Below are 27526 nucleotides of genomic sequence, written 5' to 3' on the forward strand. Positions count from 1 at the left end.
TCTCCTTCCAAAGAGGGTTGGCAAGCTTTCCACTGCTTTGCTGGTTCATTAAATGAACTTCAGAATTTTTGGTAAATGTTCTGTATTGCTGCTGTGAAATGGGTATGCTAAATCCCCTATTCCTGAATTAGGGAATACTTTTCAAGGAGAGTTGTGATGTGTCCTGGGTTTATTAGGCATGACTTTCCCTCTGCCTTTCTGCTGTGCATCTGGAGACTGAACCATTTAATGGTTTGCAGTAGAAACACAGTGCAGTTACACATTTATAGGTGCAATATAACCTCCAAGGCATTAGGCATGTGTATATTCATGTATTAAATGTGTTTCTTCCCTGCCCAAAAGGTGGGGGAAAAAACATATTTAATACGTTAATACCTAAATGTTATAATGAAAGGTGAACAAAAAACATTCCAAACACTCAACAACAACTTAACCTGAACTGAGTGTCTGTTTGTGTTCCTGGAGAACTCGGAGAAATGTTGCATCTTACAGGGTAGGGGTTGTTTTTGCTGCCACAGAACCATGGAATATCCTGAGTATCCTGAGTTGTAAGGGACCCACATGTTTGGTGTAATATCAGTAAACTTTTATTTATTTGTTTCTTCATTTGTTTTACAACCAATGCTTTTTTTGCTTGGCAGAAAATGAGCTGGCAACGCCACCTTTAGATGGCATCATCCTTCCAGGAGTGACAAGGCAGAGCATTTTGGATCTGGCACGCAGCTGGGTGAGTGCTTTGGCAGTAATGCTTTCAATTGTCATGTTACAACTTCAGCAGAAGTCAACATTTCTGGTGCTCATATCCTAAAGTTCCACTGATTTGATTAAATAATGTGATCAGTCTGGCTTCCTAGGATCATACAAGGGTCTGAGTTGGAGGAGACCTTAAAAGTCATCTCATTCCAGTCCCTGCCATGGGGCAAGGACACCTGGCACTGCCGCAGGCTGCTCAGAGCCCATCCAGCCTGGCCTTGGAAAGGACCTTGGGTTGGAGGAGACCTTAAAAATCATCTCATTCCAGCCCCTGCCATGGGCAGGGACACCTGGCACTGCCCCAGGCTGCTCAGAGCCCATCCAGCCTGGCCTTGGAAAGGACCTTGAAGGCCATCCATTCCAGCCTCCCTGCAGTGAGCAGGGGCATCTTCCACTAGATCAGACAGCTCAGAGCTGTGTGCAGCCTGTCAGAAACCCTGCTTTCAAGGGTTTCACCCCTCTGCACGGCACCTCTTCAGCCTGTCAGCCCTGCCACGCAGCACAGAACTGGCTGAGCATTCCCTTGAACCTGCTGGGAACTCAGGGTGTGCTCATTCAGGGATTCTCAGGAGCATCACCCACACCTGTCACACAGAACAATACCCAGCTTGTTGAAGTAGCTCCATGCAGTATTTCACATGAAAATTCTCATTAAATCCACTGGTACCAGCAGCACTTAGAGCAAGGAAACAGAGAATTACTGTGCGTGACCGTAGCTGCACTTCAGTCATCAGCTCAGTGTTTCTGCATTTAGTTCTCATGCTTCCAACCTTGTTGCTGCTAACAAGCATGCAGCCTGCCCAGCCACAGTCTGGTTCCTGTTCTGTAGTGCAGCAATCCAAGGGCTGATTTGGACACTTGGGACTGCAGCATACCTGGAAATGCAGCACACTCTGCCTTGCTGTATTCAAAGGTTTTATTGCAGCCTGGGGAAGGGTGCTACACAGCCAGAGGCTCATCAAGCCCAGGATCCTGTCTCCTGGATTTGGCTGGGGTTATGCTTAGGGTGGGATAACAGGAATACCATGTACATAAAAGAAACATTTATATGAAATAAAAATTTCAAAGTCTGACATTTCTTTTTTTTTTCTTGAAACACATCCCTTCAATTGATTCCTGTGCATTTTTCCACTCTTGCAGAGGGTAAAACACTCCCAGTGTCAAGACTGCAGTGCAAATGGCTTTAGTCATACCTGTAGTGCAGTTAATTTTTGTATGTGACAGCTGTTTGCAGGATGCAGTGGGAAATTTCACTAGAGATTAAAAAAATACATTTCATAAATTGGCCTGACAGGTGAAATTAATCAACAGACTGTATCTTGCTTAGGAATTGTCTGAGGCTGAGATGCAAAGGCTCTCTTGATATCATTGAGTAATTTTGGGACAAATTCTAACAGGCTGGAGACCATGAGTGGAGAGATCCGGTGTCCCGTAACAATTCTTCTTTGTTATTCCCTAACGTGGTACTGATACCCTGCACCAAACCAGAGGGCAGTGCCACTTAATCATCAGCATTGCACCTGGCAGACCACTGGCATCTTTTGGGGCGTTTTCTTTCGATGAAAATCTGTCTTGTGTGAAACTGGCATGTTTGAAAAGATCACAAGATCAGAGTCAAAACTTGACTTACTGTCACTAGGCTGAAATCCTGTTGGAAGTGGTTCAGTGTAGAAAACAAAAACAGTAATGGGGTTTTTTTTTAAACTTTTTCCAATTTTTATGGTTGCTGATTCTTTTGCAGGGAGAATTCAAAGTGTCTGAGCGATACATCACCATGAGTGACCTGACAGCTGCCTTGGAAGAGAACAGAGTAAAGGAGATGTTTGGTGCTGGAACAGCTTGCATTGTATGTCCCATCTCTAAAATTTTATATAAGGGCAAGGTAAGGAAGTGTCTCTTTTTAAACCCCTGTCCTTCTTTCTTCTGAGTTTTATCACAGTTAATTGCAGCTGAAAGCCAAAACCAAGGGAGATAGAGAAGGTGCACTGCCTGGAAGGATAAACAGTGTCAGTGTGTTGTTTCCCAAGTGAGTTACTGGTTGTCAGAAGGGAACTTTTGTCATCTGGGGTTCTTCCTAATAGCTGAAAACATAAAATCTCAAGTTCAGGAAAAAATGAAAGAAAAAACCAGTTCCCAGCCTGTTTGCAATTGCAGAAAAAGACATTCTTACACATTTCTTTTATTCAGTATTTTTTGCTAAGGTACCTGGGGAGGGTGAGGAGAGAAAAGGCTTTTACAGGGAACCAAATTTCTGTGCCACTGCTGTCCTTCCCTCTCAAGTTCCTCTCTTGTTCACTGCAGGGATCCCAGCTCTGTTTCCAAGCAGTGCACAGCTGCCTTCACCTGCTGCTCAAAATTTGGGAGATTTCTCCTGCACAGGTGGAACTCCCCAGGCATTCAGACTGTTAAGCTGACTTGGTGTTATTTAGTCAGCACCAAGTTAGCTCAGAGAACCAGGGGCAGTGCAGCTGCATGAAGGGCTGTGCTTTGTCCACTAAACATCATAAGTACAATAAATGTCTGTTGGGTGATACTTCCTGAATGAATAAAGTAAAATAAATGTATTGATGTTGCATGATGCTAAGATAATCTGAGACATTGAGGTGCTGAGTGGGAAGTACTGTACATGTAAGTGTTGTGTTTCTACACAATATACCTTGAAATGAAATGCTGTATATAATGTTACCTCTCTTGCCTGCACAATATCCCCTCCATTTTGGACAGATCTCTTGGGAGGCTTGGATTAGCCTTTTTTGAGCAGGATCATAACAGTTTAACTCTCTAACTTTTCACTGGCTTAACAACACCCTCCTGTTCAAAAAAACCAACCAAAAACCCCAAACTAACCACCCTTTCCTACTCAAAAGGAGGGCTAGATAAATACAAATATTGATAAATACTTACTAAAACTTCTGGCAGCCATAAGGTATTCATATATATGTAAAGCTGTTATTACATGTTATTCTCTTTCTCTCCCCTTGTCCCTCTCCTTTATTCCATGGCAGCACTTGCACATCCCAACTATGGAGAATGGGCCTGAGGTAACAACCCGTTTCCTGAATAAGCTAACTGATATCCAGGTAAGGTGTTTGCTCTTCTATAACCAGGTAAAATAATAAAAAGCGAACGTTTGAAAGGAATGGGAAATAATATTTTGGTAGTGATGCTACAGATGGCATTATACAATAATGTAGACCCTTTTGTCTAGTGGGATTATTCTGCCAATTTTCTTTCCTTGAGAAAGTGTGGTAGAGATGAGGTATAGTGTAATTTTTTCCTGCATCTTGGAAGGTGGATGAGAGTTGGAAGGTACAACTGTTACCAGTGAAGTCTAATACTGTTGTTAGAGGTTGCTTTTTAAGGGAAAAAGACAGGATTATGAAACATCTTAACCACAACCACAAATGAGTACAGGTTAATCAATAAAGAGATGAGTGAGGCAATTAAACACTCACTGGGCACAGGCAGCTGATCACCATTTCTCATTATCTTTCCAATCACACGATCACTTCTCATCCTTAAAGCAGTTTCCTCCTCTGTCATGTTCTGAATATCAAAGTCTGTTTGGAATCTGTGCTTTATCTCCATGTCTGGGCATTCCAGGAACCATTTCAGGTGAAGTCTGAGAGCAGCAGGTATGGCCCTTCTTATTAAAGTTGCCTGGGTTTTTTTCCTTATTTAGTGTAGTTTATGGTGTGGGGGATTTGGGGATAGGAGAAGAAATTGGCAAGTTGCACAGCCCCTTTTTTTAAGATCTGATAGCAGTTTCTTGGCAGTATTGCCAGGATTTCTTCAAATTGACTCTGGTGGTTTCCGTTCTACATTTTTGGCTCTGAGTGTTCTTAGATTTGCCACTAAAATTTTTATGTTCCTGCCAGTACTCCTGTGGTCTGTTCTTCCTCCCTTGAGGCAGTGAGCAGTGCAAGACAAGGGTGTCCAGGCTTTTCCCTGAGGGAAAGGCTGATGCCCCCCTGAGCACAGGGTGGGTCAGGCTGGAAGGGCCCACAGGGGTCACCTGGTGCCACCTCCCAGCTCCAGCACATGGCCCAGGACTGTGTCCAGACAGTTTTGGAATATTTCCAGCTAGGGGGACTCCACACTCTCTCTGGACAGTCTGTCCAGTGCTCGGGCACTGCACGGTGAAGAAGTTCTTCCTCATGTTGAGGTGGAACCTCCAGGGCATCAGTTCCTGCCCATTGCCTCCTGCCTTATCACCCTGGTGTTCCACCACCAGCCAAGGCTGGAAAACTGTGGATTGTTACTAAACATTATCTTTCCTGGGATTTTTCACTTTATTGCCTGTTGATGTGGAACTTTTCACCTTTCAGCTGTGTGTAGCTAGTCTGTGTTCATTACTTACGTGCCAGGAGTAAATTTGTTACTCCTGGAAAATGCTGAACTGTTATTTGTATTCTTAATTCTGGGTTCTCTTCCTTCTTTAAAAAAAACAAAACAGGAGAGTTAGAAGACGTAACCATTGAAAACCATCTTTAAAATCATTGATTTTAAATAGACTGGTGGTTGCTTCCCCATTAAGAGTCAATCAGTGGTTGCTGGTTTTGTTTCTGCACCTTCCTATCTGTGGAGAGATGGGCTCATATCCAGAAGGACCCCATGATGTCACACAGAGAACAATGCTGTGACTCAAAAAGTGGACTGTAAAATAATCCTAAAAATGTTGGAGGAGAATCTTTGATCAGGATCTTCTGTATTCTCTACCAGAAGAAAAAAAATAACAGATCTCTTTGCATTATCATTGGATTATTGTGGTGTCATTTGGACAACCTGAGGCTGTAATTCCAAAGAATCTTCCAGTTTTGGATCATAAAGTGCAATAGAAATAGCAGTCAAACACAGCTCTGGTCTCTGTGCTGTTTTGTTGCCTGGGGCAGTGGGTGCATTTCATGTTGAACCATGGGAATTTGTAAAAAAGTGGGAATTCTCAGCACCACCATGTCCTGTGTGAGCACCTGTGACCAGGAGGTGCAGGCTCCATGTCCATTGTTGTTACACCAGTTCCCTTGTGTAGAGCACATGCTGCTTTTGTTATTTTCATGTTCTCTTCACTGTTGTGTTTCCAAGTCTGGTTTCACACTGATCTCTTGCAAGAGTGCAGTGTTCAGTGGGATGTCTTCAGATGTGAGCAGCTGCTCAGTGGAACCAGAGCTGGAGTGACAAATTAGAAACTCGTGGGCAGAACTGATTCAATTTCTCATGCCAGTTGAGAGGGACAGTGGTGGCACTGCACTTCACATTTCCCTTCCTGTCACTGCATAGATATCATGGTTACTAAAGGCTGATAAAGACTTCAAATTAAAGAGCATACATTATATAAATGAGTGGTGTGCTTATGAATGAATTAGTAACAGTGCACTCTTCCATAGCTGCTTGAGTGGGAAGATTTAGGGATGAGGTTCTTTTCTCTGGGAATACACTCACTGAAATGCCACTCGTGTTCCTGTGGGTTTGCAGCCATGCTTTGAGAATAAACAAGCTTTTGCTGTGCCCTTTAAGACATGGATTAAGCTGCAGCTTGGAAGGGATGGATAGAAAATAAGATCTATTGCTTATGCTACATGTTATTAAATACATTTAAACACTGCAGGCAAAACAGCAGAGAAGAAACATTTAATCAAAGCCCCTTTCTTTCTCTGGGCAGTGAAAAACATACAGGAAAGAACCATGGATGTGTTAATTTTTATAAAGAATGACCTGGAGGTGGTGGACAGTGGAAGAGGGATCAGATTGACTAGCCTGAGATGACAAAGCCCTTGAAAGAATTAAAACTGGAAGCTAAATTTGCTTTTATTTGCAGAAAGAAATTATTTTCATCGTGGTATTGCAGCTTCATTCCCCTCTTTGCAGGTGCAAACTCTAGCCAAATGGCAACTCAGACTGGCCCCTGCAACAATTTCTGTATTGGAGCATTGGATGATACTGCTGCCTAAAGATAACAAAATTTGCAAATAACTGCAACTGCAGAACAGGAGCAGCAGAATTAATAATGAAAGGAAGATGTGGTAATTTTGAGGGTCGGTTAGAGCTTTGCCTGCTGGAGTAAGGAGTAAAACACGAACCCACTGAGCACCATTCCTTTGTGGATCTAGAAGTGTGTTTCTTCTGGCTCATCCTGAGGTGGAGCTGTTGTCTTTTCCCTGCTTTAGTGACCTGTTCTCACATTTCCTGCTGATGCAGAACCTGTACTGGAGGAAAGTGATCTTTTTAGCCTGCCTAAAGCCTCCAAAATCAGTTTTCATTTCTTGGTTGAAGGTGTTTTCAAGCTCTCTGAGTATAACACTCTAAGGGAAGGGACTCCCATCTGCTGCTGTCCCTCCACCTCTGAATTACTTACCTGCTTGAGCCCTGTGTGTGTTCTGGGGTCTCTCTGGAGCGTTGTTTACAGGGCTGGTGACAGAGCTTTAGAACATGGAAGCAGTCTAGCTGTCAGAAGTGCAGCCTGGGGGCTGAATCCTCCCCTGGATGTGGCTGCATGCCATGGGTTGCCTTCATTTCTGCTTGGTGATCCCATTCGTTTGTGCACGGAAAGACAACTTGTTTTATTTTGGATTACAGTTCTCCCTAATTGTACTCTGCGGTATTTGTGATGGTTTTATTTCACATTCAATCAGAATGTTGTAATAAAAAGCCACCTTGACAATAAAAGGAAATAAAATGAAATGTGTTTGTTTATTGGAGCTTGAGCAGGGGCATAGTTATAGTGAATTAGTGAGCAGGCCTCAGGGAGTAACTGCATTAAACTGATGGAAGTGAAGCAGGGCTGTTCTGTGTCATCTGTGATGAGTATCAGCTCTGCTCCTTCCTGAACCAGCTATTGTAATGTGGGTAAAGCAATCTGTCTTCAGTCTGTGCCCAAATCCAAGGCAAGTAAAGGCATAAAAACCAATGTAAACTACTGCCAGAGCAGTGAAAATGAACCTTTCTGAGGATAGACCTGAGAAGTTGTTATAAACATACACTGAGTCTTTCAACTTTTATTCTTAAACTTCATTTTTTTTGCTTTGTTTCAGTATGGAAGAGAAGACAGCGACTGGGCAGTGCTGGTGTCGTGAGGGTGGCAGAGTTCAGAGCCTCCAGACAGACCTGACATCTGAACAGTGACAAATTCTGTAGCTGCCAGTGCATAATCCCAGTATCAATTTTCTCCCCAGGATGATTGTTTCCACAATCTGGCAAACGTGAACACAATCATTTTGATTTCTACTGTAATCCTCTTGGTAGAAGCCTGTCTTCTTGGTAGAGGTGCTAAATGTTAGCAATAGAACTTTCCCAATGGTTTTCTTAGTGCCTCCTTATATAGAGTCTGGAAATTTGTAAAATGCTCTTCAACTGCTCTTCAGTTTGGTTTGTTTACTGCCTCCACCAACAGCACGTGTGTCACAGGAGGATGTGGCCTGTTAGCTGCCCACAGGGTTCTGTTGGCATTGTTCTGCCTTTTGCTCTGGGTTTGGGAAACAAATTTAGCCATACACTCCATCCTTTCATACTCTGCTGGTATGGGAGATTCCTGAGTTGCATAGCCTGGTAGGTGCCCTCATACTCTGTCCAGTAACTCTGGCCTTTAGCCCAAAATTCTCTGGGTCGGTGTAGCCTGCAGGATGGTCCCTGTGGGCCTGTTGCCCTTCCCTCCCTGGGGATTTGCAGTGGCTGCTTGGGCAGTGTGTTCCTGTCTAAGAGCTCAGTGCATCCTTCTGGACAAGATCCAAAAGGCTGTGTCAGGCTTTTCAAAATGAGATGAAGTTCCCCTCTGGCCTAGCAGGGCTGGGCTCTGCAGACACGCTGTTGCCTTCCAGGTGAGGTCTGGAAAGTGAGATTAGACAACTTTGGCTGTGAAAATAGAGCCATTCTTCACAGCAACCAAACCTTTGGATTGAGGAGTTTCTTTCATCACCCACTCACATAATTTAGATCAGAAAAATGTTGTCCCTTTCCCATACTTGCTGTGTCCAGCCTCCTTTGACACGTGTGCTGTGGAGGGGCCTTCCTGTTAAGGAACAAGCAGGGTTGTCAGCAGAAAATGTCTGGAAGGAAAGGGCTTTGGTTCAAGCCCTGATTTCATTCTGGTTAAGCAGATAATCCATAGAATGCTGCTTTCCCACATGCAGTCCTGGTTCTTTGGAAGCAATACAGAGCATGTAGCTGGGGAAGTAACTTCTGCAAATGTTCCCTGACGACCATCCTGTAATATTTATTAGCTTTCTCCTTCTGCACACAGCTTTGTTGAACAGCTTTAAGATACCTCTTGCCAAAAAGGATAACCATATTCTGTATCCATGTTCCAAAGTGCTACTTCAGTATAAAACTGGTGGAACTTTATTAACACTTTATTGGAGTCCTATAAGAAGTAAAAGTGAAACATTTCTTGTTCTAGTTTGCAGTAGAGATGCACCAGTATTAAGGGAAACATTTAGCACTTTAATTTTTTTAAGACCAACAGTATCTCTCCCATGCTTAATAAGTCTTTTGTAGTTACTGGCATTTGTTAACACAGCTTAAAAACGCAAAATATAATTTCTAGTGGACCATCCATGCCTTATGCAGCTGTTAAAGAGCAGCCTTATGGCTTCCTGTTCACTTTTGGTCACCTTTTGAAGACCCCTCCTTAGCCATCACTTTGTTCTGCTCCCTCAGATGATTTTTCCTGTCTTTGACTGCAGTCCAGTCTGATCTTTTAATGAAGAACAGTTGAAGGTTCTCTCTGACAATGTAACTATCACTAAAAATTGATGGATAATTTTTTCTTTAGTCTACAACTGCAAACACAAAATGTTGTTTCACTCACGGTAGCCATAGTGTTGTGACCATTTGAATTTGTATCCTGTGCTGGTCTTTGTTCAGTATCTTACTATGTGTTATAAGCTGCTGGTAGTCTTTCCTTTTATTTAATTAGTCGTATTTCCTTTTTTTTAATTAGATGGCTGGAAATATAAACATGGGGAATATGTCAAGGTGCAGCATGGGGTAGAGACCAGTACTGAAATTCAAGAGTGCCTTTAACCAGAGTGTGGAGTGGAGCTCTGTAAAGATTTGTAATGAGCAACCATTTGTGGCTTACTGGTACTGAACAATCTATTCTTTCCCTTAAGTTCATCTTTGCTTTAGCAGCAAATGGAAAAGTGAAGATATCTAAGTTCAGGTGCATGGTGAAGTGGTGGTGCAACACTGAACATCTCAGCTGTGACAGAGCTGATAAATTATTCCATATATCAAAAATCCCCATGGAGGCCTCGGTGTACCAGCAGCAATCTGTTCACTAGGCAGAAGGAATAAGGACCAGGCAGAAGAATTACTTTTACTGAAATGTAAGCCTGGAAGTTGTTAAATTGTTACATTGGGTAAGCTGTTAAATTGGTTGCAAGTCATTTACCATGAACCACCTGGTTTCATTTGTTGTGTTTTGCACTGCTTCCTGCACTGACCAGAGAGACACCTCCCTTTTTTCTGCTGATGGACACTCAAAATGGGGAGATTTGATAGTGGAATGACCCACAGAAGTGAGTGGTCTTTTCTCCCAGGCAAGAATGAAAACGTGGAGTGTGTGTATGTAAATTGTTGTCTTTCACATCTTGGTTAATTGCCTTGCTCTCTGTGTCAGCTCGAGGCTGTGCTTGTTTCCAAGTGGAATCCAGGTGAATAGGTTTTAGGTTTTAAATTTTGAAACCTAAAGAAGAGAGCTGACAGGTCATTATAGTACAGGAAATTCTTCTGATATTGCATGCTGTCCTACTCTGAATTCTGGTAGTGCATTTTATCCCATTAACAAGAGGAAAGAAATAACATGTGTAAATAACAATCAGTATTTGATACTGCATTCTCCTTGTTTTCACTTGTAAAATTTAGGAGGGAGCTGTGGTATTCCCTGAGCTGGTAACAGATTGTAAAAGAACATCTGCACATCTTTTCTCCATGTGCCCTATTTGTTTAATTGCAACAGATTTACATAGAAAGAGTATGGTACATCATAACTAGGCAGTTATCCATTCTTCATCACTTAGTTATGGTTCTGGTAATTGATCATTTAAGACATAAGATAGTCTAACATTAGGAAAATTTGAAACTGTTCAAAAAAAGATCAACAAATTAATATTGTTGTGTGATATTTGCATAATTGGCTGCAATTATTTAATGTTTAATTGAGTTGATCACATGAGATTCAGCCTTTCACATGCTTATGTTGTACAAACACTGGTACTTTAAAATGATAATAATGAAATCTAATTTTCATACGTTGTTTCTTCTTCTCTGCATTCTTTTGATTATTATTTTCAGTATTGAGAGTGTCCTTAATTTTCAGTTTGGTTAGCATGATTCATGACTAGGAAAAAAGTCCTTAAAATAACAGAATTTTCATGAAACTGGCATTTCATACAAGCTGCTCTGGTGCCAAGAATTATGGCTTCAGCAACTGGCATTACTTAAACAGATTGTTAACTGCAGTGAGGGCAAATTTACTGGGAATTGGCAAGGACAGAGCCAGGTGAGGATGCTGATAAAGGTTCCTGGGGTAGATAATCTGTTCAGTCCATAGCAGGGCAAAGCAAATAGGATTTTTCTGGAGTATAGAAGGGAAGACTGATAAGACAAAGGCAAGGTGGTGAGATCTCTGTGCCCAGCCATTGTTCACACCTGTTCAGCTATCTCAAGCCAAAAAGCAGTTACCAGCCAGCCCTCCTCTTTGTACATAACCTCTTGTTTGGGTTTGCCTAATTCAGCACAGACATACCATAGACCCTTTCCTTTTATTTTTATTATTTATCCTCAGGCACGAAGAATGGTAATTTGGAAAAATGCGATGACTTGAAAGTCATTTGGAGTGCGAGTTATTTGAAATGTCTGTCTTCCAAGAGGTAGACAGAAAAAACCAGCTGGGTCTGATCTCAGAGCTGCTTAATTAGAGGAGGAACCCTCTTGAATTCAGCTCTCCAAAACAACGTGCATGGTCCCAGCAGGTTGCTGGGTTGAGCTGTCAGTGCCTTGCTCTGGAGCAGAGCACAGGGGCGTGCAGAGCTGCTGGCTCAGCCTGGCAGGCTGTGCTACACTGCTTTTTTCTGCTGAGGGTGAGTTTCAGAGTTCTGGAGGCAGGCTGCTGTCCTGTAAATGTGGCTGAGATCATTGTTGCCCCTGTTCCTTGCTGTCTTTTCCTCCCTTTCACAAAGACTTGCACCCCTTTTTCCCCAGCCTGCTATTGTCTCATACCTAAAAGGGGCTATTTAAGCAATTTTGCATTCTTCTTGCTTTTAGCAGAAGTGACAGTTTAAAAGTAAACAACAAAAAAAGTAGGTTTTTTGTCATATTCCAGCTGTTGAAGGATCAGAATTGTGCTTTACCACCAGGACATGTAATCCCTGGACAGACTGCCACTGACTTTGTGACCCTGGACAAGTTACCTAAACTATTTCTGACTGCAGTAGCACTGCCACTTACACCACTTCTAACTCTAATCCAGACTTCTGCTTAAAAACTTACTTTGTTACAGATGAAATTAAGCTTTTCAGAAAAAGCTTTTTAAGCAACAAGAAGTGTGCCATGTAAAGTCCAGTATTTCAAGGATTACATTAGAATAGACTAACTTGGTCATGCAAGGAAAAATGTTACTTAAATGAGAAATATATTCATGATTTGCTGCATAAACCCATAGATGTGTAAGAAACATAGTTCATAATGTAAAAATTAGTATACAGAATGATCTTGACAAGAGAATTTCATCTCAGACTGGGCTGTCCTGTTAGGAAAGTGATGCTTGAAGGAATCATGACACCTCTCAATGTAAAGTCCTGAGCATGGGGCTGTCGTAGAGGTGCACTTGGTCATGTAGCACTGGGACAGACCTCTTTATCCATCTTGACCAAAAATTTGCTGAACTGCAATGCTTATCAACTTGGAAGCATGAAAAGCCTGTGTTTTACTGTATTTTGACTCTAACCTCAAGATTTTGAACAATAATTAATAGGTCCTAAATAATTTAAGCTCAAAAACTTCTTAATAAGTTATTTGTATTTTTAGCCATAAGAGCAGAAGAGAATACTGGCATTGCATTGGTGAAAAATATTGTTGTAGCAGTCCTCCTGTCCATGCCTTGCTGTGAGCATGATTCTTATTTATAGGAATTCCAGAGTATTTTCTCTGTGCAAAATCTGAGTGCCATCTATAGTAAATATATATATATTGGCAAATATATCCCCAGCTCCATAAACAAAACTGACTTTGCCATTACCTTGAGCTAGAACATGGGGACTTAGCAGGAGGAGCAAAACTGAATTACAACAATAAATAGATTTGAAATAAGATTAGTCAGATTTGGAATTAGTAGCTCAGATACTAACAGAAGTCTTATCAATTATACTAGCAAGGCTAACTTAAATATACTAAAACACTATTTTGGGCACTCCCAAATATACTAAAAAATAATGGTAATTATATTCACCAGTAGTAACAGCAGTTCTCTCTGAACATGAATTTATACTCTTAGCTTATCTTAAAATTTAATTTATCATATCTGATTTTTAGCACAATCCTGCATTTTCGTGCCATGCTTTACAAAAATAAAAGAGTCATGAGAAGATCTTAAGGAAGATTTACGACCTTGATTTAAAATTTTAAAGGCTTTAAAATACCTGCTGGGTAAAGTTAAGGTAGAAACAGGGAAGACAACTTTGTGCAAGCATTTGATTCGTGTTCCAAATGGTTTACCAGCACTGGCCATTTTAGGTTTTTACCAAAGAGGTATGCAGGGAATAGTTGATAAAAAAAGCTTATTGTTTGTTTTTCTAAGCAAGAGTTGGGGGAGTTCCTAAGAGCTGGTTCTCTTAACGCTAACTCTGTGTAGTTCCTGATTCTGTCACGCTTGGAGCAGACATTTCAGGGGGAGGTGGAGGAGCTCAGAAGCTTTTCTCAGGCAGTACTGTCTAGCAGAAACAGATTTTCTGTCCTTTTGCGGTCAAAGTGATCGAGGTATGAACGTGGACTCTTTTAAACTTTGCACCTTTTTATAAAAAATTCGTTTTTCATTTTAGAGTTCTGATACAGTGTTGCTGAACTGCTGTCTTACACTATCACATTGCAGTAGCTTATAGGAAGAAAGCAAACATTCTTATTCTTCCTGTAATCACCTTCTTTGTGTATTGGTCACTGTGATTTGGTCACCACTAGAATTGTGATTATTTTGGCTGAAAGAACTGCACCCTGCTTGTGCTAAAGTGAGTGCTGGCAGGAGAGGCCAGGGCAGTGAGTGGACATCTGCTGTGTCAGGAAGAGGCATGGCAGGAGCAGCAGTGGAAATGAAAATAAATACCCATCAGGTCAGTGAGGCAGGAGGTCAGCAGCACATCACATCCAACATCACTCCTGTTCAGTCCCCTGAGGGATCACCACAGGTCTGGCAGGATCAGAGGCTGATGTTGGTATTTAAGTTGGTGTTAATGCTCTTCACTTGCTTAAACACCTCCATCTGTGCCTACATTTTCGACTTGGGCCCCTGTATCTTCACTGAAAGCTGCATTACTTTTGTTTGTTGTAAAACAGCGGGATATTTGGTCAAACAGCTGATGCTGCACACCATCTAACAGGTCACTGATGTATTCTCTTCCCATCATTTGTATTAAGCCCAGTGGTGGACTAGAGCTGCAGGCAGGAGACAGACACATCACTAACGCTGTTTCATAGTCCAGAATGTTCACAGAGGGTGGATCTGCCCCCTTTGTCCCCTGGGACATGCCTTGGACCCACCTTGGCCACCGAGTGACAAGGTGCAGAAGGTTCTTTGCCGTAATGGAGACAAGTTACAGTTTCATCTGAAGCTATTGACAGACAGTTTCTGTTGGAAAGCCAGAAGTCCCGATCCACTTGACCCTTGAGGCATTTAGAAGGGTGCAGTGGTGGTTACTGAAATTGCAGTGGGAAATTAGCAACTTAGGGAGGGAGAAGTAAACACCTCTGAAGGGTTTCTGTTTTCTCAAATGCTGAAAGTTAACTGGGTATTTTACTAGAATCTGAAGCATATAAAAGCAGTAAAGGACAGATGTGTGAAAAAGTACTGGATAAACTAAAGGAAACTCTACCTCATTCTTCTCTAAAGGTTTTTAGAAGCACAATTAACAACTCCTAATGGCATTGTGACGTAGCGACCATCTGGCACGAAAGAAGCACTATATTTGTACGTCTGTACATCCTGTAAGAACTGTGTTTTGCTGGCAGTAGAAACAGTCTATACTATTTGCAGTTTTCCTTCATCAAATCTCTATTCAAATGTTCTGTATTCAATGTTTCTGTCTCCAATAAAGGAATTGAATTGGCACCTGTTTGTGGCACGTTATGAAATCATCGGTGTTGAGTACAGCTAAGTAATTATCCCAGAGATGGGAGCTGCTCTGAAATAAATTCTTTAGGCTGGATTAAAAGAAGAAAAAAAATCTCCTGGATGAAGTGTGGCATGTAAGAACAGCAGAGCAAGGCTGAAGTGGCAGACATGCACCTACCCTGCCAAGCCTGGAGGCCGAGCCAGTTATCTCACTTACAGTAAAATGCTGGACAAATTAAGCAGCAGAAGTACCTACCTGCTAACCATGGGGTCATGAAGGAGTTTTTAATATGCCAGAACTGTGTAGCAGTGATTGAATACAGCTCCCATTCTAAGGCTTTGGGGGTGATGAAGTCAAGGGAGAGAATGCCAGAAAACAGCTTTGTACTTGGAGCACTTACTTCACAGGGCATTTTTGAGCAGTCATTACTCCCAAATACTTTAACCAGTGGGAAGCCTTTTGAAGATGGAAAGTACTGAAAGCGAGTGTCATTAAAATCTTGACATTTGCCGTGTGTGGTGGCTATGTTTACAAAAATCCTCTACGAATTCCCCTTTTCCAGGGGAGGGAATGCTGTGATTAAAGGTAGTACTGATCCATGCTGTGGTAAAGTAAGCATCAGGGTACATTTTCCACCTGGTTTGATTCTCAGTGACTCCAGAGGAAGCTGGCATGGACACAGGACACTTTAAAGAAGCTGTAGATAGGTAAGTACTGAGAGTTATTAATTACTGCTAGGAGAATGAACCTAAGATGTCAGAATCTGACTTTTTTTTTCCTGTGTCTTGGCCTCTCCCCCTCCTTTCTTCCTAAGGGAACCTTTAAGTGTAACTCCAGCTTTCAAAACTCACCTATCCCAAGCAGTACTAAGTTGGGACTGATCATACAAGATGCTGAGTGGGCTTCAGAGACCAACCTGTGCCTTTTAGCAAGATTTTAAAATACTTTTTGTTTTCTCTGCCATTTGAAACATCCCAGCAGCAGGCAGTGTCTTTCCAGTAAAGCACTTGCAGTGTCACCACCAGCACTGGGTTGTTGGGGCTGCAGGGTACCAATTCTCAGGGCTTTGATCCAGGAAACAAACTCTTGTGAAGTTGATGTGACCAGAAAAACTCCAAACCCACAGTTTTAAAATAATACAGTGAGAGGGCAAAGCAGAAAGCAAATAATCTGTGCAGTGTTCATATAAAGAGGGCATGAGAAAAAAAAAAAATTGAGGATTCCAGTATAGACAGTCAGAATTAGAAATGCCAGTTTTAAGAGCATATCAACAAAAGTGTTGAATTGAAGCTTTTCTTTGCCCTTTAATTTTGCTCAGTGTTTTCTTACTGTGGCATCACAGTGGTGATTTTTAACAGCTGCTAATGAATTACCCCCTTGGCCAAGAAGAACAGAATTCTTTGTAGTAATATCTTTGTTGTTCTGGATGCTTCTCCAATGACAGACATGTAAAAGGAGATACAGGAATGTGGGAGGTGTGTCTACTGCTCTCTCTCCCAATGGTTTTTAGTGCCCAGGAAGAGAAAGTTTGTTGTGCTTTACCTGCTGGTGATACCGTATTGTATCTGTACAAATTAGGGTTTTTAAATTCTGAGTTTTCAAGGAAACTGTTCTGAAATTATTTCAGAATAACCTCTGTTTATTAACACTTCTCATTTTGCACATAATTCTTTCTGAAGATTCCACTTTGGTTTATTCAAGCTCTTGGTGGTATTTAGACAATTATCCTGGACTTTGATGGGGGTGTAAGTTAACCCCCTTTATTTTAGAATGATGTAAAGAAAGCTTACACAGAAAGAAAGGATCCTCACCAAACTGAGTATTTGTGAGACAAATAGATAATTACCTTACCCTAAAGGAGAAACAACAAAAAAAATTAACAGACTAAAGTGCACCCACACTTAAAATTTTGATACTACATAAGTAATGTAATGTTTTAAGTTGTCTAAGTTAGTTGTGTAAGGCTCGTTTGGATATTCACAGCCTTTGAAAGACAAAGCTGATGAAGCCCATACTGGTTTGCTGTGTGGATCTGTGAGGTGGCACTGTGGATGCCCAGAGCACAGCAGCCATCCTCAGAGCCCAGCAGTGTTCATTGAGGGAGCCCCGGGCTCTGCCCAAGGCAGATGCAGGCAAAGCCCTGATCCAGATGTGCAGGTGGAGCTGTGGCACAGTCTGGGGTTGTGTGCTCTGCAGGGCTGTTACGTGTGAGGGAGTTGATTTTATATCTGCCCTTTATAATGTGCAAATTAAACACCTGCTGGGAGGCTGCCACTGCCAGGAACACCAGTGAAACAGCCAGGCCAGTTCTGACACTCACTGGCACAGGGCTGGAATCCACCCACTGTGCCACACCAAGCAGACTGGGGCTTAGCTGCCCTTAGTGGCATTTACACAGCTCGTCACCAAGCAGAGCCACTGGGAGCTCCAGTTTCAGAGAGACCGCAGCTGGTGTCAGCTCAGAACTCCACTCCAGGTGGTTTCTGTGCTCTGAGGGGGATGGAGAGAGCAGCTCCACTCCTTCCAGCTGCCCTGTCCCTGCTCCAGCTGCAGGGTGCCCAGGTCCCTGCTTGGCCAGGAAGGCAAAAGCAATGCCCAGATGCCAAACACAGGAAAAGCAGGGCTGCTCTCCTACCCACAGCAGCATTTGTAAGGATCTGAAGCCAGTTCAGAAATCAGCCCCTATGAAAAATCAGGATTTATGTCCCAGGTGCTAGACACTTTTATTATGGCTCTTAAACTTTAATGCACCAGACTTCGCTTAAGTCATTGCTGAGTTCTGGGTTAATTAATTTTTTTTTAACCTTCCTTTAGCTCATACAAACCTTGTGCCTGAGTGAAGTCTGTAATATTTGCTTTACTGTGAAGTCCCAGGTTGGATAAGAAAGGACCTTTTGAAGAGTTTGTGTCATGAGGGCATGTCTGAAAACTGACTAGAGCAGACAGTGAAAAATATGCCCATCTATTTAGGAAACCTCAGTGCTTTAAAATTGGCAGAAAAATGTCACAGCTCAGCCTACTGTCCTAGGATTTGTTACCTCTAGGGATGGGGTTCTGACCATCCTATTCTTCTGGATCCTCCCAGCTAAGAATCACATTGCTTTTAAATGCTTAAAAACTTCGTACCATCCCCACCCACCCCTGCAGAGTCTGTCCTTGATCATACAAAGAACAGAAAATCTGGGAAGTTTGTCAGGTGTTCATATTCCTGTCTTAAAAGTACACTCCCACAAATACCAGCACAGGCACCTTTTGCTACTCTCCCCTTTTGCAGGTATAATATTTTTATGGCTGAGGTTAAGGTTAGAAAGGTTTTAAAAGTTAGAAACTTTCTCTAATCCCTTTTCCATGGAGGGGAAGGAGTGGGTCAGTCCCTCAGCAGTGGGGACAGATCCCACCTCTGCTCAGTTTGTTGCAATCAGAATGTTTACTTTGCTGTCAGGTGGCAGCAATCACCACACAGCTCCCCAGGCAAAGTCATTTTTTGCTCATTTTGTGGGGAGAGCTGTTTGGAGGGACACTGCTGGGAGAAATGGCATTTCCCTGGGCTCTCTTTGGTGTCTCCATCATCACTGGAGGTGCTGGTGGCTGCTGTCAGGTGAGTCAGAAATCCAGATCTGAGTCCCTAATCCAAATCTGAGTCTCTAATCCAAATCTGAGTCCCTAATCCAAATCTGAGTCTCTAATCTAAAACTCTTCAGGTTTCCCCAGGGCTTCTCAGACTGCTGGCTTTGTAGGCTCTGGGTGTGCTGAGGTGGGAAGCAGAGTTGGTGTGTGTGTTTTCCTCAGGACCAAAGAAACACAGTTTTGGGGATGCAGGCTTTGCTTGCATTGCACACTGGAAGAATTCTGACTGAGGAACCTTCTGGTGCCATCACATTGCTGAAATAAGGCTTCTTTTTAAAAAATGAAGACATAGCTTACCTAACTTTGATGTCATGGAAGGAATCCAGTGAGACCCCAAATGCTGCTTTTTTTCCCTTGTGCAGTCTGACTTCCTAAAGAGGCAAAGCACAAATTATATATTTATTTTTTTGACTTCAGGGAATCCAGACTGCAATCTGCCGCAGAGGCTTCTTTAACAATATGTGCACAAAATAACTGGGACTGGTATTGTGCATATGGGCCATGACCTATCAGCCCATTTTTAGGTCAGATGGCTGCCTGGTTTTGAGAGGTAAATGTTGTTGAGTTCCTGCCTTGCAATTTTTTACATCTCCTAGGGTGAATCTCAGAGCTTGGTGGTTCCTCTGGGCTCTTTGGCTCTCAGTCCCTTCTGCTGGTATATCTGAGTGGCACAAAGGAAGACTCCTTTTTCCACATTCCTTCACATTTCAACAGCAACAAAACATCAACATCCGCCCTATTTACCCATTTCTGCATACGTGTAATATTGACAAGATTTTTAGTACTAAGGTAACACAACCCAGGAGTTAAGAGAGATGTCAATAAGGGAAAATTTCAGCCTGAAAAAAGGGAAAGTTGCCCCAGTTTTACAGAATAAGATCGTATTAAAACCCCAAACTTATTTTCTGAACACATGTATGTCTCTGCCAAGCCTCACAGCCTCTTTATGGCAACTTTTTCCTGGAAAGAGAAAGTAGCATGAGCAAGGCTTTATTATCTGTTACTGCAATTTAGGCAGCATGAAGGAGAGCCAATGTTTGACTCAATGAAACTCTCATCAAATTAGATTTGAAGTTCAGGGCAAAATTAATCTGCTGTAGAGTTGTTTAACCTGTTTTTTTTCTCTGAAAAAACAGATATCATCAGGAAAAATAATTTTTTGTTTGTGTAGAGCTGGTAGCCAGAAAGTGTTACGGTTTTTTATTTTAAAAAATAAAAGTAATTTTTCAGGGGAAAAATAACATTATGACCCACAGATAACCAGTAATCAACCAAGAATATTGCAACAGTTACTACTTCATTCAGTCATCAGATGATAAGTCTGAGATCATTCACAGGAAAACTGAAAAACTGCAATTACAGTAAATTGCAAAAACCAGGGTGTCTTGCGATGATTTATTTTGAAAAGACACCGCTTCTCTTGGTGTGCACAATGCACACTTCTCTGCAGCCCACAATGTAAGTTTATCAGAGAAATGATTTTCTTTAGGGAAGAATTCCCAGCAGTGTGGAAAGGAAGAGGAGGTGAGCAGTGACCCCTGCTCAGATGCTGTCTGTGCCTTGGGGCAGGAGCTGTGCCCCTCCTGGCTGTGGCAGGGGAGCAGCTCCCTGGAGGCAGAGGTGCCCGCCTGGCAGGCTGGGTGATCCAGGGCGCAGGTGGAGCTAATTCAGACTCCACCAGGCTGCCTTCCACATTAATTGGTAATAGCAGGCTTATTCTTTCAATTAAACCCTGCGATCACATCGCTGCCAAGCGCAGCCTTGCCTCCAGTTTCAGTAAAACTTCACAAGCTGGAGCACTGCCTGCAGCTGACAGCGACAGTGAAATGCGAGAAAAATCAAGTTTATGCGTGGCCAAACCTTCTAGAATTCCAGGCCTTGTCAGCCCACAGCATGGATTCTGGTTTAAACAAACAAACACCCAGCTCATTCTCACCTAACCCTAGGAGAGCTTGCATTGCCTGAATGTTCTGCTCGCAGCCCCAGGTGGTACCTTCTGGGATTCTGAGGGTCAAGAAGCAAATTAAAAAAAAAATTAAAAAAATTTTCTTCTTTTTATATATATACACATATATACAAATATATATTATATTTTATTTTAATATACAAAACTATATCAATATATAAAATATATTTTTAATTTATATATATAAATATATATATAAGCAGCAGGCAGCTGGGCACAGAGCTATGTTTTTGCAGAAGACTGTCTGTCCATTTTAATCCCTTCTCCTTTGTGCATGAGGACCAAACACCTCAGGGGGGGGAAGGCAAGCTGCAAGGAGGACTTTGGAGTCTATTCCAGAAATTGAGGTTTCTGTGCATGTCCACTGGCCATAATTTTTGCATGTGCACTTTTCCTAATTAAAGACCAGCTGCTTTGCAAATACAAAGTTCCTTCATGTCCCTAACCAGCATGAAAGAATCCGCACAGGTGAGACTTGAAGCACTTACTGCGCTCAGCTTTGTGACCTTGACCCAAGCCCCCACAGCGGGGAAGCCCTCTGTGGAAAAAACGCTGTAGTTATTGTTTCGGAGAGAAAGGACGGGCTGAGCTGCAGTTCAGCAGTTTCCCCAGTCTGCCAGCTCCAGAGCTGAAAGGTTTGGGCTGAGGGGGGTTCAGCTGGCTGCACGTGCAGGAGCTGCAGGAGCCCTTTGCTCCCGCGCGTGTTGGTGAAGAATTGGGCGCCGTGGCCTGTAGGCCAGGCTGGCTCTGCTCGCTGTGCCTGCCTGTCCCACAGCTGCCTTCCTGCTCCTCTGCGTGTCCCCACACGTGTCCCTCTGGCAGATCATCTCTGGGGGTACAGCACCTGGGGAAGGGGCTGAGGCACACGGAGCAAGAGCCACGTTTGGCCTCTTCCTTCCTGCTCACCTGTCGGGGTCCGCTGTTCTGTAAATGTTTTTGTTGCTTAAACGCGCGATGCAATGGTGGTTTGAAAGAAAAAGGGGAAAAAAGGATGAAAAAGGTTCTTCTGTGACCTCCACTGCAGAAGGAAGAGCTGGCATCTGCCCTGGAGCTGCTGCAGTCAGTATCTATCACGTCCACGTCTGTATCTTGTTCCTGCTTTTACTTTTCCAGGTTAATGCGATTTTCAAATGCCTGAGCTGCAGGAGCATTTGTTCCCTGATAAAACGCTGAACTCCCAACTTTTCTTCCTTCAGCTTGCACCTAAAACCTGCCTTGTCTCCAGCAATCATGTTGTCACCCCTCTGATTTCCACAGGCAGGATGACTCCAGGTTCTTTATCACAATTCTAACTTTCTAAGCAAATTATTCCTTTACCTTGAGATGCCTGCTTGGCTCTTCTACCTGAAGGAAGACATCCATGGAGGGCTGGGCGCAGTCCTCCCTCCCCCTGGAAATTGTAGGGAACGAAAGAAGCTGTTTTCCGTGCACAAAAGAAAAACAGAATAACCTTGCATGTTTTAAGTTCACAGCACAACACCCACAAAGAGAACAGCAAAGCCTCTGTGAGGATTTTTAGACCTGCTGTACACAGTCAGCCTTCAGCCCTGCTGAGCAGCCCAAGTGTGACATTCTGCCTGTGCTCAGGGCCATTCCATCAGGGCACACAGAGGGCTGCAGGTCTGCCAGAGGAGCTGCATTTGGTGTTTGTACAGTAAAACCACACCTGGCCAAAGCCCCACACAGGAAAACTTGGACAAGGAAATACACTTTTTTTTTTTATTTTTCTTTTTTTTTCTTTTCTTTTTCTTTTTTTTTGCAAGAACAACAGAGTCTTTTGGAGCTTTGGCTGGCACAGCCATGCTGGGGAAATCACAATTCACCATGCTCCTAGCTGGCATTGCTGTTAGCAGAAGTTTGGAACGGAGTGCCAGTCTCACAGGGCTCTCCCAGCTCAGGAAGAACAGATTGCCTTTAAACTTCCTGATCCCAGGCGACTCGGGCCTTTGGTGCTTTCTTGACAGCCCTGGGAGCTTGTGTGAGCTAGAGCAGGCTTTGCAGAGCTTTTCTCATGTACTGTGATTTGTTTTAAACTAGAATATCCTTCCTTCATCCCTAACTGCTCCTACCACGTTCCTTGTTGGAGCAGACTGGAGTACCTCTCCAGAAGGTAATTTGTAACCATTTATGCTTTAACCCATAACTACTTATTTATCTGATACCAGAAGGCTGGGAAATTGGATCTTGTTCTGGTTACCTTCCCAGCTTTAAATGTGGTGTAGGGAAAAAAATAGGTCAACCCTCCAAACAAAAAAAAAAATTCTCTTTCCCCTGCCATCAAGTACCCTGTCCTCTTAAAAATAATAAAAAAAATAGCAAAACCAAATACAGAGAACAGAGGTAGTGTATTTCAACATGAAACCTTCTATATTAGTCCTGCCAAGAAACACAACAGTATTAATTAATTTTGTACTTATTTAAAAGCTTTAGTACTATGTTCCTTCCAAACCAAACAAAAACCAATATAAAATTGCTCTTATACTGAAATAATGTACAAAGAGGAGCCTTTGGGACAGTCTACCTAAGAGTGGACCACAATCACCATCATCTTAATCCCCAGAGTGCTACCTTGTAAATTTATTTTCTTGCACCACAATCTCTATTTTTTCATTACCGCTCCCCATATTGTTACCAGCAGTATTCAGAGTCAAAACAAAGTAATTTTAAATCCTCTGCCGTTTGGATTCCAGCCAAGTTCAGCCTTTCTGAAGGTCTGTTCAGTGACATTTTCCTGGTGGGAGGATGCCCTTGGCAGGCGTGGGCTGGGGCTGCTGCTCCTCAGCCCCCTGTGCTTTTCTGCCAGGGAGGAGAAGGATTGGTCAAGCACCTTTGTGAGGGTGTACCTGCTGTGGGTCAGTGTCTAGGTGTCCTGAAAACATCCCTCCCCTCCAGTGTCTCCTCATCCCACTGGGGGTCCTGTCTAAGGACCACCACTCTTTCCTGGAGTAGAAGCAGCAGCCACTTAGAGACTGGGACAAAACCAAACTGGAACAACACCAGACTGGGACAAGTTTTCCCCTGCAGATCTGCCAGCGAAGCTGCCTTTGGTGTTTGTACAAATGCACCAAGTGCAGCTGAATGTTCACACCTGCCTGGTCCTTTATATTGCTCCCAGTTCCACCTGTGCATGGGTGAGACCTGCCCCTAATGCAGCTGTGCTCCTCTGCTCCTGGCAGTGCTGATTGCTGCCACTGCTGCCAGGCTCTGGGAGGAGGGAAGGAGCTGGGCATGGAACAGAGTCAAAGCTGTTGGAAAGGCTCAGCCTCAGGCAAATGTGAACCAGGCCGTGTTTTCCTAACACATTTTGGGAGATGAAAGTGGTCTCCTACGTTCTAGGCAGCAGTGAATCATTATCTGGGCTATGGGATATTAAATGGAGGGAATCCCAGAGGCTCAAGGAGAACACACCTGAATTGGAATGATTTAATTCTTTGTTTGATTTCCTGCTCCCCTTTCTGTTATTTATGAGGAAAACCAGTTTTATTCATTTACAAAAAGCAAGGAGTCATTAGCATGCCGATTACACAGTTAACTTTTGAATCAGTAACAAAGCCTAACCCAAAATCATGAGCCAGGTCTTAGAACACTTCAGAACAACCTTGAAAATCCTTAGGATATTTTGCTAAATAAACCAAACATCTCTCTCTTCCTCGGATTTTCTGTTTTTAAACTGCCTGATACAAATATTTCACCTTTCATCTCCATCATATGTGCTAAAAAAATAATGTTTAAAAATAATTTATTTCCTTCCAAGGCATGTAGAACTTTATAAAAAAAAAATGTAGCAGGTATTATGGAGCTTGCAACAAACACAGCTGCTTGCACTGTATGAGGGATATTTTTTTTTCTAAGAGTTTGAAGATGTCCCAACTTTTTTGCTGCAGACACTTTGAAGTGGTGTTGCTCATATTTTTTGTCATCTTTACCCTCTCGTTTTCTCAGGAATCTCTGCAGCCAGATCTATTGGAAATATCACAGAGTCAGGCAACACGCTCCCAGTCTTTGCAGCTTGTGTACAGCAGCGTTTTGTTTTCATGTTTTCAGATCTCCACCCATCAGTTCTTCTAACTTTGTCCTCACTCCAAACCTTTGCATTTTCATGCACAATATTGCAATAGTTGCTTAAAGTGAGAAGCAGAAATTAACAACATCATCATCCAGTGCTAACAATTAGCGTCCCTTCAGATATGTTCAAAAGTTGTGTGTGGGACTCAGAAAAGATACAGCTTTTCCTTCTGTCATGGAAATCTATCCACCCTAGGCTCTTGGTAGTATTTCTAGGGTTTTTGTTTTATTAGGGATGGTTTGTAAATTATTTTATATCGTGCAGGAAAGTCCCAAGACCTGTAAGAAGAAAATTACCTTCAGCTTCACACTGATGCCTCGTTACAAACCAGCAGCAGCAGTGCTGCCCACTGCTCTCTTCCTCAGCTTTTTGGGGTGCTCCTTGGCTGGAAGGAGCCAAGGAAAATGGAAGGATCTTCCTTGGGGGAAGATGCTTGTCTTGGGGATTACTCCCTTCTTCCACATCAATTGCTCACAGTTGCAAAAGGGGTGCAGCCAGGGTTGGGACTGCAAGCTGTGTAGAGACCAGCTCTGTAGTTCACCTGTGTCAGATATAAACACCACAGAGAGGTTCATGCTGTAATATTTCAGGGCACAACTAATTACATAGTTATACAAATATTACAGGGAAGCTTCTTCTCACAATATTTCCAGGCTGGAGAAATTAGCCAGGGACACATCCCAAACTTACGGACGTATTTTCTGGAAAACCTTTAAGGTTTAAAGGAAAAGTTTAAAGGTTTTTTTTTTAAAACCTTTTTTTTTTTTAAGGTTTAAAGGAAAACCTTTAAAGCCTTTAAGCATCAACTGGAATTGTTTCTGGCCGCCGTGGGGATGCTGCTGCTGGATCGCAGGGCTCCCGCAGCCGAGGCCAGCGCTGCTGCCGCATCCCTGGAGGAGCAGCCTTTCACAGGCAGCAATAGATGGCGCTCAGTTTCCACCTGCCCGGCGCCGTCAGGCAGAAAATGTATTTGAAGTAATTAGGGCTGCGAGATAACACTTAAAAGGGTTACTGCTGAAGTTGATGAAAGTGTGTGGGCATGGAGAGGCAGGAGCGCCAAGATGCTTCACCAGCTGGAGAAGTCTTAGGTGAGATAGTCTGGCTGCCAGAACAGGCTGCCAAGATAGTCAGAGGGAAGGAGCCAGGAACTGGAGAAGGATTTGCAAATTCTTGAGAACAGCTATCGCGATCCCCGAGCTGGCTGGGTCAGGTAATGCCTGTCATTATCAGCGATTGAGGATCCCAGGCCAGACACGTTAAAATTCCGCTCGGGATTCTCAGTCTAGTTGTTGGTTTGTCACAAACTCCCCTCATCCTGGTGATACCTCGGGTTTTAGCTTTTATTTTATTTTATTTTATTTTATTTTATTTTATTTTATTTTATTTCTGATTCTGTACTGCTTTGGTGTGTGGGTCTGGGTTTCACATAAAGGGATTGTGAGCTCTCTGCACAGAGCAGGGAGAGAAAACAATTCCTGCTCTAGCTGGGCATCAAGGACAAATGATCCAAATCTCAGCCCAAGAGCACAAACAACGTGGGCTGGAGAGAGAAAAACAAGCAGGATGGGACTGCATGGGCTAAAGCTGGAATTAGACAATTAACTGCAATCTGCAAATGGACCAAAACTTAAAAAAATGTGAGGTCTTGTGACCAAGCCCTCCTTTGCTTCCATCTTGGAGCCATCTGGGCAGAGCCACGACTGTGGCTCCAGTGCTGCCAGGGTGTGGCCTTTGAAGGCCCTTCAATAAATATCCTTTTTATTCCCCTTAACTCTGTCTAGCCTCTGTTCCAGGTGCTTAAGGCACCTCTGGGATTAACCATTCCCCAGCTTGGGGGATGTGCTGGGGCTGTGTCAGCTGGGCGAGGCTGGGCTGGCAGAACCCGAGAGAAGGGTTTGTGACAAAAGGGTTTTGTCACTAAAAACAGCTTTGTGACAGTCCTGCTGGCCATCACCTCCTGGCTCGGGGCATTTTCAGGTGTGGCAAGCAGAAGGGGCAGGGAAGAGGCTTCCCTAGAGAATTTGGTGCTCCTTTTTGGTGGCTCATTTTGGAGCACCTTCGCAGAGTAGGGCTCAGAGCTCACAGTTTTTTCCGCTGTCTTTTTCTTTTGTTCCATAGCCTGAAGGTGATGAGTACAGGTGAGGAAAAGGAGAGGAACAGCTTATTGCAATAGCAAATCACTCTTGTGCACGCTGTGGAAATGATATTCATGAGAGGAGAGGTTGTCCTGCTGGGAGCTGGAGCACAGCTGGTGCCATATGGCTTTCCCTCTGCTGCTCTGATAGCTATTCTCACCTGGCCACTCCGAGCAGCTGCCCGCAGCCCCCTCATGGATTCCTTACTGCTGTGCAGTCTGCCCTCATGCAGGATCATGCCCCAGATCCCTGCTTTTTGAGGCACAGGCGTGGAGTTACTCAGAAAGATGTGGAGTGTGTTTGCCATGATTAGCTGGGGGTGTACCACATGCTGTGGGTACCTCGAGCCCTCAAATGCTGTGCAAAAATCAGATATATCCTGAAAACCTTTGACAAACTAGTTTTCTTAAACAGTTTCCCTCCCCTGACACACCTAAACATACCTTGCATGGCTCTTTTTTTTTTTTTTCCATCATGGAAAAAGCTGTTTCTGCATTTCCCAGAAGGCTTCTCCTCAGAGCTGCTTTGCATAATGGAGTGAGCTAAGTCAGAGTGTTTTGTGGATGATGGCTGCACTGTGCACGCTTTGCAGTACACTGCCTTCTTTATTAGGTGGGCAGGAGCTGGCACTGCAGGAGTCAACACAAGGAAGGGTGTGCCAAAA

General features: G+C 43.2%; 1 protein-coding gene across 1 annotated transcript in view; it reads left to right on the forward strand.

Annotated features, from left to right (window-relative positions):
* The window catches only part of BCAT1 (branched chain amino acid transaminase 1), a 58407-nt gene extending 43343 nt beyond the window's left edge, over positions 1-15064 (forward strand). Inside the window, exons 8-11 of the mRNA XM_041398831.1 lie at positions 642-727; positions 2495-2635; positions 3759-3833; positions 7782-15064. Coding sequence (XP_041254765.1) covers positions 642-727; positions 2495-2635; positions 3759-3833; positions 7782-7823 — 344 coding nt within the window. The 3' untranslated portion in view covers positions 7824-15064. The remainder of the gene's footprint in view (positions 1-641; positions 728-2494; positions 2636-3758; positions 3834-7781) is intronic.
* The last annotated feature ends 12462 nt before the right edge of the window (positions 15065-27526 follow it).

The sequence above is a fragment of the Onychostruthus taczanowskii genome, unplaced genomic scaffold (genome assembly GCF_017590055.1).
Source record: "Onychostruthus taczanowskii isolate IOZ18803 unplaced genomic scaffold, ASM1759005v1 scaffold15, whole genome shotgun sequence".
Lineage (NCBI taxonomy): Eukaryota > Metazoa > Chordata > Aves > Passeriformes > Passeridae > Onychostruthus > Onychostruthus taczanowskii.